This window comes from Bos grunniens, chromosome 11 (genome assembly GCF_055505025.1).
Source record: "Bos grunniens cultivar Pamir isolate PY7600 chromosome 11, Bosgru_T2T1.0, whole genome shotgun sequence".
NCBI lineage: Eukaryota > Metazoa > Chordata > Mammalia > Artiodactyla > Bovidae > Bos > Bos grunniens.
Window position 1 is genome coordinate 35,936,437 of NC_141175.1, and position 21,264 is coordinate 35,957,700.

Genomic DNA, 21,264 nt, shown 5'->3' on the forward strand with positions numbered 1-21,264 from the left:
TGTTTTTCTTATCCTCTACTGTGCAGACCCTAGCTAGCTTTCCTAAAGCAAATAAATGATTTTCCCCGTTATACCAATAAAATTTCATTAAAGATGCAAAAATTGAAACTTTGGCAGCCAATTTTGTTTTATTTTCAAATAATTTCAGTAGAATGGATAGAAACAAGATTTCCATATTTTACATGTCTTTTCTTAACATACCTGAAAACAGAACTAAAGATCAGTTATGTGCAGTTCATTAAGGCCCAGATTCCTTTCTGATCTGAGATACAGCATTAGAAGGAAACAGCTTAGAGGTGAGGCAACCACCAGTTATTAGATCAAATTTCCAAAAGCCACGCTGCTGGAGTGAAACTTGCTAAAAACAAGATGATTCATGCTGTTGTTTAGAAGCTGGACCACAGGAACCCATCAGAGTAGACTAATTCCCCTCACTTCTCACACTCCAGTTATAAACCTGTTAAATTCAGGGAATGCAGCATTAAGTTATTTGAGGACTGCTACTTCCCAGAGGATTCAGTGAGGTAGAAATTAATACAAAGGACAAGGAAGATTACTCTCTCCTATTTAAATCTTTAAAAACAATGAGCCTCTCAAAGGCTCACACAGATACTTAAACAGGCATGTACATGTACTTGTTTATAGCGGCACTGTTCACAATAGCCAAAAGGTGGGAACAGCCCATCAACAGATACATGGATAACTGGTATATACAATGGAATATTATTCAACCACAAAAGGAATAAAAGTACTGATACATGCTATAAGGTAGATGAACCTTGAAAACATTATGCTCAGTAAAAGAAGCCAGACACAAAATGTCACATATCATATGATTCCATTTATAGGAAATATCCAGAATAGATAAATCCATAGAGACAGAAGGCAGATTGGTGGTTGCCAGGGGCTGAGAGGAGGGGGAATGGGGAGAAACTGCTTAATGGGTAAGGAGTTTTACTTTGAAATGATGGAAATGTTCTGGAACTAGATAGATATGGTGGTTGTATAACACTGTGAATATACTAAATGCCACTGAATTGCTCATTTTAAATAGTTTATAAAAAAACGAGCTCATGTCTTAACCAGGTTCTTGCCTCTAGAACCCTCTTCACTGTACTTTGTGCTTACCTTGCACACCATGGATGTCTTTGCTCCAAGCCTAGCAGCTTGGACACACTGGTTGGCACCTTTCCCTCCAAAGCCAATAAAAAACTTATGTCCATGGATGGTTTCTCCAGTTTTTGGCAGACGAGAAGTAAGGCTATAATTTAAAAGAAAAAGAGGGGGGAAAAGCACATTGGAAACTGCAGTCAATTTGAGTTTTTCAGAAGACAGAGGGAAGTTTATCTGATGGAGCCCTGGTCTTAGCAGCCAGAACTGCAAGCAGGAGCAAGAAGGATTCTCTTTTCCTTGAAGATAATATTCAGTAGTTTGTATCACTATCAAGAAGTCATCTGTTTGACAAAATTCCTCACTCTCATACCACTGTAGCTGTACTTCAGAGCACAACTCTTAGCGTCTGTACTGCATCAGGGTTGTTCATGGGTGCCTCTGTTTTCCTTCTCGTGGAACTCCAAGAGGGAAGTAACTTCATATTCTCGCTTCCCAATGCCCAGCACAGAACTTTATTCACAGTGGGACTTAAAAAATGGGACCAAGTTAATGTGTTCTGTACAGGTTTATCTAGTCACTTACAAGAAGGAGGAAGTGTGCTATAATTCTGGTAACCATGTGTAAGACCTAAGGAGAAGAGGGAAGTTGCAAATCCAGGCATGAAACAATCTTATTTGTTTCCTTGGGGGTGGGGTGGAAGTAGGGTATTTAGATGGCAGGATTAGGTTTTAGTCCTAGTCCACCTGTATACCATCCATTTCATGCACTGACTCAAAAAGAGCATTAATCAAAAAAAAAAAAAAAAAAAGGATTCTAAAGATCTTAGTTTACAATTTTTACTATAGAAAATTCCAAGCATAAAACTATAGAAACTGTTATAGTGACTTCCCCTAGCCCCATGTACCTATCACCCAGATTTGATTATTGTCAACTCAAAGCCAATCTTTTTTCAGTTTGTACCTTCACTGACATCTCCAAGTGCTAAGGATTTTTACTGACATGTTACTGCCTAGTGAGGATAGTATTAAGTGAGGCAGAAAGAGTAAAAGACTTTCTCTAGGATAACATTAAAGATATAAGATGTGAGGAAACAGTACCTTTGAAGAATAGACAACTTTAAAAGGAGAAAGAGTTCTGGGTATAGGGACAAGTGGAGAAGATGGACTCCAGCAGCATGAGGACTGCTCAGCTGGCCACAAAGAAGTGGGCCAAGGGCTGTGCATGTGTGTGTGCTAGGTCGCTTTAGTCATGTCCAACTCTTTGTGACCCTATGGACCGTAGCCCAACAGGCTCCTTTGTCCGTGGGGTTCTCCAGGCAAGAATATTGGAGTGGGTTGCCATGCTCTCTTCCAGGGGATCTTTACACCCCAGGGATTGAACCTGGGTCTCCTATATTAGCAGGTGGATCCTTTACCACCAGGGCCTGGAGCCAGTGGAGAGATAGCAGGCATTAACTAGCTTTAGACAAGAAGGAAAGGCCAAGAGATAAGTCCACAATGAGTCAACTGAGAACCTACTCTGCTTTAGCAGGTTAGAAATTTATATTCATTTCCCACATAGGCTGCAATCTAACAGAAGACAGTATCTTACTGTATTAGAGTAACAGAACAGTGCCAGTTCCTACAGGTCCCTAACAGCCTATTTGCAATGACTGATGCCAGGAACACATGATCATGTCAATAAAAACCAAGTTTGACCTGTGAACCTCCCTTATGAAGTTATAAAAGTCTCAATAAATTGGGCTAAAACATTGCTCGGTTCCCTAGCAATGCCCTGTCAAATATGGTTATTTGAGATTCAAAAGAGATTCATCAATAATTTGAAAACATCCCACTCTACTCCTCCCCTTTTCAATTCTATTTTTATCTTGGATTCTAAATGCATTTATAGTACCGATGGAAAAAATATACATCTACAAGGTTCACTTCTGAAAAAGGTACTCAATCAAGAGAAAAATGCTCTTAATGTAATGTTATTATCCTGTCATTTAATTTAGCAATGACAAGTGATGATGAGAGTTTGATTTGCATCAGAAATCTTAAGCACTTTAGGATTCTGTTATGAACAGGCAATGATGAGTAATCTGTGTGATTGAGTAACTGTGTGAATTCTTGGCTTATTGATGCTGCTACAAACAACATTCATAACAACCTTAAGAAGAAAAAAGTATCCAATGTGGCTAAAAACAGGCCGAAATAACTTAATTAGTAAGACTGTCACTAAATAAACTTATGACTTCCACTATATTTATACTTAGATCTGGGTCACAAATCACTGGTTTGAATTAAGTGTATTTTTTATTATCAACTGTGGGAAATCATGAAAAACATATCACCAGATTATTATTGGGATGTACGTGTTTGTGGGGGAGGAGTGAAGTCAAGGGTACAGCGTGTATGTGTTTGACGTGGGAGCAGATGGCTGAGATTTAAACTCATTTCTAAACAACTTATATTAACACAAGCACTGTACTGATTTAGCCATCACTTAAATTTCTCACTCCTTTGGAATGCTACTATTTTCTTTCCTGTCTGCATCTCTGTTCTACTCTTATCTCTTCCTCCCCTCAGTTGTCGCCTTTTCCAGTACGAGGACAGGGACCAATGTCTGTACCATCTTATCCCCATTTGCTAACTGGATGAACCTTTGTAAGAGTCTCTTCTTGTCTCTGAAGAGCAGCAGAACATGCCACCCCAAAATATGACTGTAGGAGTTGAGGACATGCCACTGCAAAATGTGCTGCTTTGGCATATTATCTGGAGTTGTGGGCACTTGAAAACCAGCAGATGCAGGGAGAGGTTTGCTCTGAACGCCCTTATAGGAACTCAGCTGTCATCAATCTCCTTCCTGGAATTTGATCAACCAGACGGGATGACTCTTGTCACAGGAAAGGAGAAGAGAAGTCAATACCACGCCTAGACAGCCTTTCTTGCAGACTATCACACCTCTCATCTATTTTTCTAAGGGCCATCAGTTCAGTTCAGTTCAGTCGTTCAGTCATGTCCGACTCTGCAACCCCATGAACCGCAGCACGCCAGGCCTCCCTGTCCATCACCAACTCCAGGAGTCCACCCAAACCCATGTCTATTGAGCTGGTGATGCCATCCAACCATCTCATCCTCTATCGTCTCCTTCTCCTCCTGCCCTCAATCTTTACCAGCATCAGGGTCTTTTCAAATGAGTCAGCTCTTTGCATCAGGTGGCCAAAGTACTGGAGTTTCAGCTTCAACATCAGTCCTTCCAATGAACACCCAGGACTGCCATCAGTCTGTCCTAAAAATCATTTACTGTCCCCTAAGGGTTCTACCAGGCTTCCCAGGTGGCTCAGTGGTAAAGAATACACCTGTCAATGCAGGAGACATGGGTCTGATCCCTGGTCCATGAAGATCCCCTGGAGGAGGAAATGGCAACCCACTCCAGTATTCTTGCCTGGAAAATTCCATGGACAGAGGAGCCTGGTGTCCTACAGTCCGTGGGGTTGCAAAAGAGTCAGACATGACGTAGACTAAAAACAATGAAGAGACCTACCACTCCCCTCTCCCTTCCCCATTAAGATGTTATTTAATCCCAAATTCTAAGTCACCTTGTGGATTCATTTCTTCCCCTGGATATCTCCCATGTATATCTGAGGGATACATGTTACTGAATTTCTGTTTTCCTCTTGCTAATCTGTCTTTCATTACAGGGGTCTCAGTCAAGAACTGAGAAAGGTAGAGGGAAGGTGGTTATTTCCTCCCCTACATCTCTTTTCCATGTCTCCCTTGTATGGCATCCTTTGTTTCTTCTTATTTGAAGATGTGGAGGTGTTGACAAATGGGGAAGAGGAGGCTGGGATGACTGTTCAATTGTCTGGCAATTACAATTCCATGTTTTCAAGACCTTGTCCACTGCATTCCCAATATCAGCAGCATTCCTTTTCTATTAATATAAGCAAGAACTGTAACTATCGTTCTTACATTCAGACATTAATTCAACAATTGTTAAATCAGTGTTTTCCAATGAACTTCTTACAGGGCAAAATCAGCTTGCTGACAATAAGATAAAATCTAACCATGATGCAAATAACAGAGGAGTGAAAAAACATGTTACAGAATAAGATTAGTATAACCTGATTCATGTTTCTTAAAAGGAAAAAGATACTATGTATATATCCTCTTATGATATGCAAGTGTATAGAAAATGAAATGTTAATGACAGATATCCATGAGAAAGATGGGAGTGGGGAAAGTACAGGGAAATGTATGTACCAAGAATATCTTTGTGTTTTATGGGAAGCCACTTGTAACTATTTCAGATTTATCTGGCCTCCCTGCATCCCAGCACCAGTTGGCTTCTTGCAGGTGCAACCTAACAGAGCCTTGCCTTGGGCGACCCTCTCACCATTTCAGGGTTTCTGTTTCTGTTCTGGCTGTCCTGCAGGACAGAGAAATCTGTTAAAATACATCAAGTATCTTGGTATAGACGCTTCTGCTTCTTGGCTTCACTTTCTCTGGCTCTTGCTTCCTGGATTATAGTCCAGCATAGAGGACGTGCACTCAAGCCTTTGTCTTATTGATCTGCTTTCTGCTGAACCCAGAGTAAGGCAGTTTATTGCTGATTTATTATTTTTTAAAAGTGAATGAGTTAAAGAGTGGAAAGTGGACTGGAGAGCAACTAAAAAATTAGTTATAAATGGGCAGAAGAATTTCTGAATTAAAGATCCTAATTTACTTTGAATTAGGTTTTTCTATCTTTTCTTTTCTTTATTAAAGCCATGAAGTTAAGGTCAGGTTCATGAAAGAACCTGCACAAAGTACTGTCCTCTGTATGAAAGCATCACCATGATTCTTTCCAATTCAAACATGAGCTCTCAGTAGGGTGTCAAAGACTGTACTCAAATAAGTACTCAAAGGAAAAAAAAAGGAAGTAGGACTGGTAGAAATATGGGCATCCCAGGTTGCTCAGTGGTAAATAATCTGCCTGCCAATGTAGGAGACTGGGGTTCAATTCCTGGATGGAGAATATTCTCTGGAGGAGGAAATGGCAACCCATTCCAGTATTCTTGCCTAGAGAATCCATGGGCAGAGCAGCCTGGCAGGCTACAGTCCGCAGAGTCACAGAGTTGGACACAACTGAGCATACACTGGTAGAAATACACTGTTGCTACCATTTTAATTTTTAAATAGTATAAATTTCTGAATGAAGGAGAAAACCAGTTATAAGAAATATATTTGAATTTAAAACAAATTTGTAGCTTTAAAATGTCATGATATTTCAAATTTGGACAGAAGGAAGAACCAATAAATGTTTAGAGGTGGCCCCCCAGTCTCCTGGGCCGTGAGAGGCCATGCAGTTAGAGCTTAGTTGTACAAGGCAGGAGGGCTGAGCCACTTACAGACTGCGTTACCTTTGACAGCTTTTCCCTCTTTGAACCAGATTCTTCTCTTGCAAAACAGGTTTAATAATACTTGTCAACTCCTTAAATGCCTGGGTTTTGTACTCTGAGTTATTTCACTGACAGGTATTATCAGAACAACTTATCAATTGCTTTTAACTTCTTGACAATGACGTCCCTGTTAAAGATTCTCACAGATGATTCATATTGAAGGAAGGAATGACCTGGTGAAACAGGGATGAGAAGTGTTTTGACCAAAGAGGTCACACTGATACTGACTCCAGCCAAAAGTTAAAGGATGTGCTGCTTTTTGGCTTTTGAATTCCATCCTTTCTTCTTTCAGGCTGCAAGCTTCTGACACATGGTATACCCCTGTAATGGGGGATTGTACCATTCGTTTTTACCCAGTTAACATTCATTATGCTCATTTATTATTCCTACAGCCTGTATTTTTCACCCATATCTATTCTTCTCAGCATTTGTGTATGTCACACTTACAAGCATAAGAGTAATTCCCAAACCAAGCTGGTGACAGCTATTTCTACCTTGTAAAAAGAACTTAGCCTCAAAACTAAAACTTCATTTTGTGGAGCCTAACCCTACATTTTCAGACATACACTTAAGATTTATTTAAGGAAATGAAACATGAATTAGGCTTTAAGTGCGTCTTAACTGATTTCCATTTCTAACTCTTTTCCTGGCTAAACAAGCCTGTGGCTAAAAAGTCATTTTCTCTGAAGATACAGCTACTCTTGAATCAATATAGATAAACAATATTCTAGTCAGAAGTGGCCAGCCTTTCAGCGTGTCATATACTTGACCCTTATTTATTTAAATTTTGCTTATGTGTGAAAAAGCATGCTAGTCATTGGAAGAGCCAGTAAAGCTTTAGCATGTTATGGTCTTCTTCCGTGTTATGGTCTTCCATGGCATTTCATTCACTACTCTGCTCAAATGTTACCTCCTCGGAGGGGCCTTCCCAGACCACCTTACAGGTGAGATACCTGTATCTAACTGAATTTTTGTGAAGTATTCATTCATTCATTTTGACAAGAAGCACTAAGTTTTTGAACCAGATCCAGGCTTTTAATTACTCATAATTGTGTTAGTTCTCTGTGTACCAATCCCCCGTGGGGTGAGGTGATGAGAAAAACCTTTAAATAGTGAGTTTTGGGAGCTGATGCAGGACAACCGCCACAGCTGCTGCTCCTCCTGCCCTCTAGGGTGGGATGGGCAGAGAGCGAGGGTGGGAGGGAGGGATGGGGAAGAACATGACCTACTGACCTTTGCTCTGCATTGTGAACCAATCCTCTTAGGGGAAAGGAGGGGGAGATCTCTAGCTTTATAACCCCAAGAATGTAAATAAATGTATCCAAGGAAAAGTCTAAATCTCTCCAGAGGTCTCTGACTTTTAGGCTTTGTTTGGCATTCAAAAACAGTCTTTAATCCAAGTGCCAACAGACTTTCTCAGAAAGTCCTGATCGCACAGCAACGTGAAAACATTTATGGAGAACTGCTTCCCAACAATTTTCTTCATAGCAACACCACTGCCCAACATTACAGCACTCACTTCTGTCCTCTTGCCGTAGTTTCTTCAGGATTAATTGTACTCTATTTCTTCTTCACTATACTTCCCTGGTGGCTCAGTGGTAAAGAATCCACGTGCCAACGCAGGAGACACAGAAGACCTGAGTTCAGTCCCTGCGCTGGGAAGACTCGCTAGAGAAGGAAATGGCAACCCACTCCAGTATTCTTGCCTGGAGAATTCCATGGACAGAGGAGCATGGTGGGCTACAGTTCATGGAGTCGCAAAGAGTCGGACACGATTGAGGGAGTAACAGTGATGTGTTATTGACTCTCTCTTTCTATTTTTAAAAAAGTGACTGATCTAGGATTTACAATATGCAGTTTAACTTGGTTTATTTCCCAATGTTACTAAACTACTTTACTTATAAATGTAATTTACAGTAGTATTCTTCCATTTCCCCTTCTTAACCTTTGTGCTATTCTTGGCATACATTTTACTTCGACATGATATAAACCTTACAATATTGTGTTATTTTTAAGTTGTCAACTGCCTTTTAAAGAAATTAAGAAATGAAGAAAATAACTCTTTGCATTTACCCAAAGATTTACCACTTTTGGGGCTTTTCATGCCTTTGAGTGCATCTGAATTTCCATTCAGTATTATTTTAGTTTCCCCTGAAGAACTTCCTTCAGTATTTACTGTAGCGCAGGTTTCTAGGAAGAAATTCTCTTGGCTGTTGTTTTTGTCTTTATTTTCCCATCGTATTTGAAGGATATAGATTTTATGTTGACAGTTTATTTTCCCAGTACTTGAAAGATTTCTTTTTTTTCTGGTTTGTATTGTTTCCCACAAGAAGTCTGCAATCAATTTTTGTTCCCCTTATGTAATGTGTATTTTTCCCTCTGGATACTTTTAGGAGTTTCTGTTTATAATTGGTTTGTAGGAATTTGATTACACAGTGTCCTTTGCTATGGTTTATATTGTTTATTCTTCTTGGGGTTCATTGAAATTATTAGATCTGTGTGTTTATAATTTTTATAACATGTGAAAAAAATTCAGTCATTATTTCTTTAAATATTTTTTGTGCCTCTCCCACTATGTTTTTCTTCTTAGATTCCATTTACATACATGATACACTGCTTGTCTCACATCACAGAAGCTTGTGCATTTTGCTCAGTCATTTTTTTCCCTCTATGTTTCAGTTTAGGTAATCTCTATTCTGTCTTCGAGCACAGTGATCCTTTCTTCCGTAATGTCTACTCTGCTGATAAACCCCTCCAGTGAATTTTTCATTTCAGATATTGCATCTTTCATTTCTTAAACCTCCATTTGCTTCCTTTATACATCTTCCACTTTTCTCCTCACTATATTCATGGTCCTCTTTAAATCACTGAGCATATTTATAAGGGCTCTTTTAAAATCCCTTTCTGCTAATTCCATTATCCTTGTTGTTTCTGTGTTGGTTTTGACTTTTATTTCTTGGTTATGCATAACATTTTCTTGATCCTTTGCATGTCCAGTGACTTTTGCCTGAATGATGAACATTGCAACTATTGTATCAATGAGTATCTTAATTTTGTTGTATTTTTCCAAAGGGTTGAACTTTGTTTTGGCAGGCAGCTAAGTTGTGAGTCTGTTTGTTCCTTTGAGGATTGTTTTTAAGAGTTGTTACACAGAGTATCAGATCAGATCAGATCAGTTGCTCAGTCATGTCCGACTCTTTGCAACCCCATGAATTGAAGCACGCCAGGCCTCCCTGTCCATCACCAACTCCCGGAGTTCACCAAGACTCACGTCCATGGAGTCAGTGATGCCATCCAGCCATCTCATCCTCTGTCGTCCCCTTCTCCTCCTGCCCCCAATCCCTCCCAGCATCAGAGTCTTTTCCAATGAGTCAACTCTTCGCATGAGGTGGCCAAAGTACTGGAGTTTCAGCTTTAGCATCATTCCTTCCAAAGAAATCCCAGGGCTGATCTCCTTCAGAATGGACTGGTTGGACCTCCTTGCAGTCCAAGGGACTCTCAAGAGTCTTCTCCAACACCACAGTTCAGAAGCATCAATTCTTCGGCCCTCAGCCTTCTTCACAGTCCAACTCTCACATCCATACATGACCACAGGAAAAACCATAGCCTTGACTAGACGAACCTTTGTTGGCAAAGTAATGTCTCTGCTTTTGAATATGCTATCTAGGTTGGTCATAACTTTCCTTCCAAGGAGTAAGCGTCTTTTAATTTCATGGCTGCAGTCACCATCTGTAGTGATTTTGGAGCCCAGAAAAATAAAGTCTGACACTGTTTCCCCATCTATTTCTCATGAAGTGATGGGACCAGATGCCATGATCTTCGTTTTCTGAATGTTGAGCTTTAAGCCAACTTTTTCACTTTCCACTTTCACTTTCATCAAGAGGCTTTTTAGTTCCTCTTCACTTTCTGCCATAAGGGTGGCGTCATCTGCATATCTAAGGCTATTGATATTTTTCCCGGCAATCTTGATTCCAGCTTGTGTTTCTTCCAGTCCAGCGTTTCTCATGATGTACTCTGCATATAAGTTAAATAAACAGGGTGACAATATACAGCCTTGACATACTCCTTTTCCTATTTGGAACCAGTCTGTTGTTCCATGTCCAGTTCTAACTGTTGCTTCCTGACCTGCATACAAATTTCTCAAGAGGCAGATCAGGTGGTCTGGTATTCCCATCTCTTTCAGAATTTTCCACAGTTTATTGTGATCCACACAGTCAAAGGCTTTGGCAAGAGTAGCTTTTACTTCAGGACAAATTGATCTCTTTTACTAAATCCAATAAATGGTCCTTATTGGGTCTCTACTGAATGCTCCAGGAGTTCAACAATGTCTCTGGCTGGGCAGAACTCAACACCTCCCATTCCTGTATAATCTCTGGGACATGTTCAGTTTGCAGCTGTCCAGTAGGAGCCCAGTTTTGTGGCATTTCTTTTTTTTAAAACATTTATTTGGCTGTGCCAGGTTTTAGTTGTGGCACACAGCATCCTTAGTTGGGATGTGTGGGATCTAGTTCCCTGATTGGGGATCCAACCTGTGCTCCCTGCATTGGGAGCACAGTGTCTTAGCCATTGGACCACCAAGGAAGTCCCCAGTTTTGTGGAGTTTCTATGTATGTCCATTGAGCATTTAGTAATAAAATCAAAGGGACTCCTATGCAGATTTATGGACCTTTCTCTGGTTAATTTCCTCCTTCCCAGTATGTGTTGCCATAAATTCTAGCCACTGTAGTCTTCCTAAATTATAAACTCAGTTTTCTCAGCTCATGAGAAAATGCCACCATGCTTTCCTTGAACTCCTCCTCTTTGTGCCATGGTTGGTAACGTGCTTCCAGGGCTCACCCTATTTGTTTCCTTAGTCTTCTGGATAATACTCCTGTTTGTCCAGTATCAGAAACAGTTGCTTCATAGGTTCTGTCCCATTTTCTAGTGGTTTATAGTGGTAAGATAAGTCTAGTATTAGTTATTCTAATATGGCCAGAAGTAAATATTTTTGAATGAATGGTCTTTACCTTAAAAGGTGCTTAGATAGTTCTTCCAATGTATACTGAGTCCTCTTCCAATAGAGGACCGAGTACAGAAGGCACCAGGAGAGGCACATAGGTCAAAGTATTAAAAACTTTAAAGTACCAGCTAATGTCAACTATTCCTATTCATATATGTGTGTATATATATATATATGTATATATATACACACAACACATATATATGGCTTGCGCCTGCAAATGCCAGAGACGTAAGAGATGCAGGCTTGATCCCTGGGTCGGGAAGATCCCCTGGAGGAGGGGATGGCAACCCACTCCAGTATTATTGCCTGGAGAATCCCTTGGACAGAGGAGCCTGGTGGGCTACAGTCCAGAGCCGCAAAGAGTTGGACACTACTAATGCAACTGAGCACACATACAAACACACATACATACGTAGCTCCTTACTCCCAGCTGAGAAAGTCCTGGAGAAAGAAGAAAAGCTTGGATAGGTAGGTGCAGAATGAGCTAATTTTGGAACTACAAGGTGCAAGAGGAGAGGGCAGGAGAAGTACATACATGTCTATATGAGAGATCAGTGAGGGGGGACTGGACAAGATAGGATAGCAGAAAGGTATGTAGGATGAGGAAAGAACTATTGAAGCCAAAGCATTTATCAAAGTTCCCAATGAAAATGTTTTAATTCTTTGAAGAAGGCAAGCAAAGTATGATAGTGACAAATAACTATAAAACCAATATTTTACTTTCTATTTTGCCAGTTAATTACAGTACATTTTAAATTTCAAAATGACTTCTGTCACCACCATTGTAATTTCTTGCTGTCTGCTGGTGTGTATGCTAAGTCACTTCATTCGTGTCTGACTCTTTGCAACCCTGTGGACTGTAGCTCTCCAGGCTCCTCTGTCCATGGGATTCTCCGGGCAAGAATACTGGAGGGGGTTGCCATTTCCTTCTCCAGGGCATCTTCCCAACCCAAGGACTGAACCCATGTCTGCTGGGGCTCCTGCATTGAAGGCAGATTCTTTACGGCTAAGCCACCATTGTTTACCGTCTCCTATGAGTCTGCATTGGCAGGTGGGTTCTTTACCACTAGTGCCACCTGGGAAGTCCAGCTGTTAGGGGGATGAGCCTAAATTATAATTCCGGACTTAGAAATCCACTGCTGTGGTCTTTAAACCACTCAATACTACTTTGTTTCACAATCAACTTTCAATTTTTTAAAATGAAAACTTAAAAAAACTACTCTCTTAGCAATATAGTATTATTTCCTATAGTCACCCTGTTACACTACATCCTTACAACTTTTTTATAAGGGGCAGTTTGTTCCTTTTGAGCCCAGACCCATTTTGCCCACCCCTGAACCCCACCTCTGGCAACCAATAGTCAATTCTTTGTATCTATGAGCTTAGTTTTTAAATTAAAAAAAATTTTTTTAAAGATCCCACGTATAAGTGATATCTATTTATATTGTTGCAAATTTTAATTTTTTTCTTATGGCTGAATAATATCCCATTGTATATATGTATAACCACATTTTCTTTAACTGTTCATGCATCAGTGGGCCCTTAGGTTGTTAGTTCTATTTTTCATTTTTTGAGGAACCTCCATTCTGTTTTTCAGAGTGGCTGCACCAATTTACATTCCCACCAACAGTGCACAATGGTTCCCTTTTCTCCAATGCTTATTTCTTGTCTTTTGATAATGGCCACTCTAACAGGTGTGAGATAATACATTGTGCTTTTGATTTGTGCTTTTGATTTTCTTCATGATTAGTGATCATCATTAGTGACTGAGCATCTTTTCATGTACCTGTGGATCATCTACAGGTCTTTGGAAAAATGTCTATTCAGAACTTCTGCCCATTTTTTAGTTGTGTGTTTATATATATATATATGCTATTGAATTGTGTGACTTCTTTATATATTTTAGATATTTTTCCTCAATTTTGACTATAATACTGGACATTCAGTAGCTATAACATATATTTAACATTTTTATGAACATAGAAAACAGCAAGCTCTGTATTCAAAAAGACTTGTAGTTCATTGCATTCCTCTACTCCCTTTGACTGTGGCACCAAGTGATATTACACAGGAGAACAGTGGCCTCCACACAATGTCATAATAGATAATTTTTCATTCGGCTGCAGGATCTTCACTGCGTCATGAGGGATCTTTCCGCTGTGGTGCACACTCTCTAGTTGTGAGACGTGGGCTTAGTAGTTGTGGTGTGCGGGCTTAGTTGCTTCATGGCACGTGGAACCCTAGTTCCCTAACTAACCAGGGATCGAACCTGCATCCCCTGCATTGCAGGGCAGATTCTTAACCACTGGACCAGCAGAGAAGTCCCGATAAATGTTCATGCTTAAAATTTAACTTGTATGTTGAATCTCTTTGCATACGCTATTCCCTATGATTGGAAATTTCTTTCCCCTGCTTCTTTTTGGAGCCAGTCTATACGCGTCCTTTAAAATTCAACTCAGTTATTACTCCCTCTGGAAGTCTGAATGTAACTGTGTGGGTTAGCTGCCCTGCCTCTCCTGTCTAGCAGTCTATGCATGTTATCTCTCATAGACTGTATCCCATCTGCTTCTGCATCACCATGGCCTAAGACTTTGCACATAAACACCAAGTGTCCAATAAACAGCCATTAAAATATACGTACATCGATAGTGCCAGATACCATTTCTTCTTCTTTTAAAAATATATTTATTTATTTGGCTGTGCCAGGTCTTAGTTGTGGCATGCAGGGTCTTTGATCTTAATTGCAGCATGTGGGATCTTTGTTCCCTGACCGGGGATGGAACTGGGCCTCCTGAATTGGCAGCATGGAGTCTTAGCCACTGGACTACCAGGGAAGTCCTCAGACACCATTCTTTGAGTGTTTGTAAGACAAGCAGTGCACTAAGCATCTTAGGACTGCTAAGTCACTTAATCCTAACAATAACCCCAAGACAAGGTTATTATTTTCATTTCCATTTCACAGATAAGAAGAATGAGAATTAGATTAAAAAACATACCCAAGTTCACCCAGTAAAAGACAGAAGAGCTAGAATTCAAACCAAGGTTGGTCTGACTCCAAAACCCATATAAGATATTATGTACAAATGTATTTAATGTCCCTTGGAATTATTTACATTTCGTGTTTTTATAATTTCTCACATAATTTTTGGTAGCTGTACTTTTGAAGAACATTGGAATTTTGCAAGCTGAACCAAGATGGTAAGGTGGGAAAACCAAATAATGGTGTTCTTTTCCTTAGAGTTCAGAAGGAATTAAGTTGATGGATCAAAGAAGAAATCCAATGATATTTAGGAAGTAATAAAAACTAAGTTATAACAACAACAAAAAGTTACAAGCATACCTCAGAGATATTTCTGATTCAGATCCCAACCAGCACAATAAAACAAATATTACAATAAAGTGAGTCAGATGAATTTTTTATTTCCCAGTGCATGTAAGTTACTTTTATATTATACTGTAGTCTATTAACGTGCAATAGCATTACATCTAAAAAAAACAATATACCTACCTTAGTTAAAAATACTTCATTGCTAAAAAATGCTAACTATCATCAGAGCCTTCAGCGAGTCATAATCTTTTAGCTGGTGGACTGTCCTGTCTCGATGTTGATGGCTGCTGACTGATCAGGGTGAGATAGCTGTGGCAATTTCTTAAACTAGGACAACAATAAAGTTTGCCACATCAATTGACTCTTCCTTTCATGAACGGTTTCTCTTTACAGTGTGCAGTGCTGTCTGATAGCATTTTGCCCTCAGCAGAACTTCTTTCAAAATGAGTCAATCCTTTCAAACACTGCTGCTACTTTACCAGCTAAGTTTATGTAATATTCTAACCCCCTTGTTATTGTTTAAACAGTCTTCATAGCATCTTTACCAGGAGTAGATTCCATCTCATGAAACCACTTTCTTTGCTCATCCACAAGCAACAGCTCCTCATCTGTTCAAATTTTGTCATGAGATTGCAGCAATTCAGTCATATTTCAGGCTCCATTTCTAATTCTAGTTCTCTTGCTATTTCTACCACATCTGCAGTTACTTCCTCCATTGAAGTCTTAAACCCTCAAAGTCATTCATTAGGGTTGGAATCAACTTTTTCCAAACTCCTGTTAATGTTAATATTTTGACCTCTTTCTATGAATCACAAATGTTCTTAACAGCATCTAGAATGGTGAATCCTTTCCAGATTTTCTATTAACTTCGCCCAAATTTATCAGAGGAGTCACTCTGGCAGGTTTAGCCTCATGGAATGTATTACTTAAATAATAAGATGTAAAAGTTGAGATTACTCCTTGATTCATGGGCTGCAGAATGGATGCTGTGTTAGAAGGCATCTCGAAACATTAATCTCATTGTAAACAATGGTAATCTCAGTGTATATCTTCATCAGAGCTCTTGGGTGACCAGGTACACTGTCAATGAACACTAATATTTTGAAAGGATTTTTTTTTTCCCCTGAGCAGTAGGTCTCAATAGTGAGCTTAAATAGATGTTGTAAACAGACGTCCTGTCATCCAGGCTTTGTTGTTCCATTTACAGAGCACAGGCAGAGTGGATTTAGCCTAATTCTTAAAAACACCTAGGATTTTCAGAACAGTACATGAGCACTAGCTTCCACTTTGAGTGGCCAGATGCATTAGCCCCTAATAAGAAAGTCAGCCTGTCCTTTGAAGCCAGGCATTGACTTCTCTCTAGCTATGCAAGTGCTAGATGGTATCTTTTAACATGCAGCTCTTTTGTCTGCACTGACAATCTTATGCTTAGTGTAGCCACCTTCTTATGATCTTAGCTAGATCTTCTGGATAACCTGCTGCAGCTTCTAATCAGCACTTGCAGCTTCACCTTGCACTTTGATGTTATGGAGATTGCTTCTTTCTTTAAACATCATGAACCAACCTCTCTGCTGGCTTCAAATGTTCCTTCTGCAGCTTTCTCACTTCTCTGAGCCTTCATAGGATTGAAAAGATTAGGGCCTTGCTCTGGATTAGGCTATGGTGTAAGGGAATATTGTAACTGGTTTGATCTTCCATCCAGACCACTAACATTTTCTCCATATCAGCAATAAAACTGTTTTGCTTTCTTATTATTTTATGTGTTCACAAGAGTGAACTTTTAATTTCCTTCAAGACCTCTTCCTTGGCAGTCAAAACTTGGGTAACTTTTTGACACAAGAGGACCATCTTTCAACCTCTCTCTGCTTTAGACATGCCTTCCTCACTCTGCTTAATCATTTCCAGCTTTTGACTGGAGCCTGAAATATGACAGAGAGATGTGCGACCCTTTCACCTGAACACTTGGGAGGCCACTATAGGGTTATTAATTGGCCTAATTTAAATATTGTTGGTTGTCTCAGGAAACAGGGAGGTGTGAGGAGAGGGAGAGAGACGGGAGAATGGCCGGTCAGTGGAGCAGTCAGAACACACAAAATATTTATCAAGTTTGAAGGCTTATATGGACGTGATTCAGCAGCTCAAAACAATTACAATAGTAACATCAAAGATCCCTGATCACAGATCACAGTAACAAATACAATCATAATGAAAAAGTTTGAAATAGTGCAAGAGTTACGAAAATGTGACACAGAGACATGAAATGTGCAAATGCTGTTGAAAAAATAGCATTGACAGACTTTCTCCACACAAGGTTGATATAAAATTTCTGTTTGTGAAAAACATATCTGTGAAGCACAATAAAATGATGTTATACCTGTACTGAAGAACTGCTTATAATCTTCGGACGCCTGAAGGACTTTAGAGTTGAGTTTAAGAGTTTTGGCAGAGTACAGCTGACCCTCGAACAACTAGCTTGAACTGTGTGGGTCCACTTATAGTCAGATTTTTTTTCACTAAATACACACTGTCGTGCCTCATGACCTGTGGTTGGTTGAGTCCACGGATGTGGAACCATAGATATTGCGGGGGGGGGGGGGCGCTTAACTCCTGCAGTATTCAAGAGGCAAGTGTACTTATTTGCAAACAGGTAACTGACAATTTAGATATGTTATTTCTCACTTGAAAAATGAAGATTTCTAACTTAGAAAAAAATTAATATTATTGCTATCACAGTCTATGGATTATATAGCATTTTAAACTAGTGGTAAAAATCCAGATGTAAAATATAATATGTAAAAGGTTCTTAAAAACTGCTGCACAAGTTACTTTCTGCAACATTACGGAAGAGTTGCATTAGAAAAAAAATTTTGGCCACAGAGGAAAAGCCAGTATCTAAAATGTGATATATTTGGGAAACAAACTAAAAACAAAACAAAACACCTCCAAGCCCCCAAAAATCCAAACCCCAAACAAAACTCCCAAATTTTGTTTAGAAAGCAAATTGACCATATACATACAAAGATCATTTATACCTGCCTGCCTTCTGCAGATATACAAGAAATGCCCCAAGTCAAGCTAGTATTACAAAAATTGTGAAGAAAGTAAAGATAGATGGAGACATTTAAAGTGCTCACATGAAGATTTTAAGAAGATAATCAGTTGTCATAAGAACTTTGCACAATTCAAAGAAATCCTCCCCTGTGACCTTTGTTGTATGACCTTATCCTACAACGAAAAGGGTTAACTCATCACCATGTAGAGAATACTAACATGAGATTAAAATTATATCCAATGAGGCAGACTTTGACTTAGTAGTATTCTTGCCTGGGAAATCTCATGGACTGAGGAGTTGGCGGGCCACAGTCCACGGGGTCACAAAAGAGGTGGACATGACTGAGCAACTGCATGTAACTATGGAAGAAATACATTGGAATCATCTCAGACCTGTTTGGGATACTTAGTTCAACTGTCAGCACACATTAATTATGTTATTATATTCCAGGCTCTGTCTTGAGGTTCTGGGGACATCCACACCCTGTTGTCACCGAGCTTACAGTCAAGTGCTAACACTGTAAGCTTACTCTCAAAATGGAGGAAGATCCAGCCACTTAACTACGAGGTAACTATCCTTAGCAGAACTCATGTAATTCAAGAACTGATATCCATTGTGTCACTGTTCTGTGACACAATGTGTCAGGAGTTAACACTCTGTATTATCACAGCTGAGAGACTGTATAACCAGGTATTTGCTGTTATTTAGTTGTTAAGTCATGTCTGACCCTTTGCGACCCCATGGACTGCAGCACGCCAGGCTCCTCTGTCCATGAGATTTCCCATAACCAGGTATGGTGTCACTTAAAAACTGATGTGCTCATCTGTGCCAAGGATGACTCCCCAGGGTCAGGAATAACCCTACTCCCATTCTCTCAAAGGGTAATTTCTCCAAAGAATTGAGTGTGTTTTTCCACATTCACATGACTTCACAGTTCCTGGTTTTATTGATTAATCACTATTCTCTACCCTGGTGGCATATAAAAATCTATGGTGGTAGGATGGGAGGGAGAAGGGAGGCTCAAGAGGGAGGGGACATATATATAATTATGGCTGATTCACGTTATTGTATAGCAGAAACCAACACAACATTGTAAAGCAATTATCTTCCAATTAAAAAATAAAAACATATTTTTTCTCTCTGCAAAAAAAAAAAAAGAAGTTAAGATAACTGGGCTTCCCTAGTAGCTCAGACAGTAAAGCATCCACCTGCAATGCAGGAGACCTAGGTTCGATCCCTGGGTCAGGAAGATCCCCTGGAGAAGGAAATGGCAACCCACTCAAGTATTCTTCCCTGGAGAATCCCCATGGAAGCTGGTGGGCTACAATCCATGGGGTCACAAAGATAATTGTAAAGGTGATTAGTTATTAAATACTTCTCTATCTTTATTGATCACCTTAAAAAAAAATCTATGGGAGCAATTTATTTAAAAAATTTTTGATAACTGGGCCCTATCCCTGGAAGTCTAGTTTAATTGATTCTAAGGGCAGCCAGTGTTGAGACCTTTTTCTTCTTCATTTCCACAGTGTCTTATGCTAGCTGGAGTCAATTTTCTAGCTCTACTTTCACTTTTACTCTGTTCCTCTGCTAGAGAAAGAACTCTCTTTCATATTAGACTCCTCACAATTTTTTTTTTTCCCCTCTGAACACTCTCATTTAAAATCTCAAAGGGAGGGCAACAGAATAATGGACAAAAGACATATGGACGGCCAATTCTCGAAAGAAGAAGTACAAACCAACAAACATCTGAGAAGAAACTCAATCTCACTAGTAGTAAAACAAGAGAACATTTATCACCTTTCATACCAGCAGTGTGTTGGTTAGTTTTCTAGGAAATAGGTGTTTCTCACATTGCTGGTGGGAGTGTATTTCAGAACACTTTTTATGAAAGCAAATTGGCAATATATTACAAAAATATTATTTCCCTTGATCTAGAGATTCTACATCTAGGAATTTTCCTAAGGGAAAGGAAACAAGTCCAAAAGATAAGAGTTCAAAGAAGTTTATCAAAGCAAATAGATCAACTAACAGATACAAATTTAGGACATTGTATCTTCAAGTAATACAGTGGTGAAACCATGCTGTTGCTGAGTGTGCGGCTAGTGGAGAAGGTGTGAGGTTTACTGAGCTCCTCTTCTGCACAGACATCCCCTCCCCCACCAAGCATAGACTTGTAACATGTATGCATGCACAAGGGAGATACATAATCGCATAAGAGGACACAAAAGAGGGATTACCAGGCAGGACCTGCCTCCTGAGAAACCTGTATGCAGGTCAGGAAGCACCAGTTAGAACTGGACATGGAACAACAGACTGGTTCCAAATAGGAAAAGGAGTACATCGAGGCTGCATATTGTCACCCTACTTATTTAACTTATACGCAGAGTACATCATGAGAAACGCTGGGCTGGATGAAGCACAAGCTGGAATCAAGATTGCTGGGAGAAATATCAATAACCTCAGATATGCAGATGACACCACCCTTATGGCAGAAAGTGAAGAAGAACTAAAGAGCCTCTTGATGAAAGTGAAAGAGGAGAGTGAAAAAGTTGGCTTAAAGCTCAACATTCGGAAAACTAAGATCATAGCATTCAGTCCCATCACTTCATGGCAAATAGATGGGGAAACAGTGGAAACAGTAGCTGACTTTATTTTAGGGGGGCTCCAAAATCACTGCAGATGGTGATTGCAGCCATGAAATTAAAAGACGCTTACTCCTTGGAAGGAAAGTTATGACCAACCTAGACAGCATATTAAAAAGCAGAGACATTACTTTGTCAACAAAGGTCCATCTAGTCAAGGTGATGGTTTTTCCAGTGGTCATGTATGGATGTGAGAGTTGGACTATAAAGAAAGCTTCTGAGTGCCGAAGAATTGATGCTTTTGAACTGTGGTGTCAGGGAAGACTCTTGAGAGTCCCTTGGACTGCAGGAGATCCAGCTAGTCCATCCTAAAGGAGATCAACCCTGGTTGTTCATTGGAAGGACTGACGTTGAAGCTGAAACTCCAATACTTTGGCCGCCTGATGCGAAGAGCTGACTCATTTGAAAAGATCCTGATGCTGGGAAAGATTGAGGGCAGGAGGAGAAGGGGATGACAGAGGATGAGATGGTTGGATGGCATCACCGACTCGATGGACATGAGTTTGGGTAGGTTCCGGGAGTTGGTGATGGACAGAGAGGCCTGGTGTGCTGCAGCTCATGGGGTCACAAAGAGTCAGACATGACTGAATGACTGAACTGAACTGAAATGAATTAGGCAGCAGCTAAAAATAAGAGACAAAAGAAAAAAATCTTACCCAGATTTTATAAACTGGAATAGAAAAAGGAGGCTTAAACAGGTAA

General features: G+C 39.8%; 2 protein-coding genes across 4 annotated transcripts in view; one reads left to right on the forward strand and one right to left on the reverse strand.

Annotated features, from left to right (window-relative positions):
* The window catches only part of RBKS (ribokinase), a 101,195-nt gene that overhangs the window by 69,957 nt on the left and 9,974 nt on the right, over positions 1–21,264 (reverse strand). Inside the window, exon 2 of one of the 2 annotated variants that reach the window (XM_086326116.1) lies at positions 1,129–1,261. The exons of the other annotated variant lie outside the window; for it this stretch is intronic. Within the exon in view, the coding sequence (XP_086182242.1) occupies positions 1,129–1,261 (133 nt within the window). The remainder of the gene's footprint in view (positions 1–1,128; positions 1,262–21,264) is intronic. 2 annotated transcript variants of the gene reach the window in all.
* Positions 1–21,264, forward strand: part of BABAM2 (BRISC and BRCA1 A complex member 2) — a 478,104-nt gene that overhangs the window by 18,736 nt on the left and 438,104 nt on the right. Inside the window, exon 2 of one of the 2 annotated variants that reach the window (XM_086326104.1) lies at positions 18,371–18,487. The gene's annotated coding sequence lies outside the window, so the exon portion shown is untranslated. Of the gene's footprint in view, positions 1–18,365; positions 18,488–21,264 lie in introns of those variants that run through there. The other variant, XM_086326097.1, reaches the window with a different exon arrangement.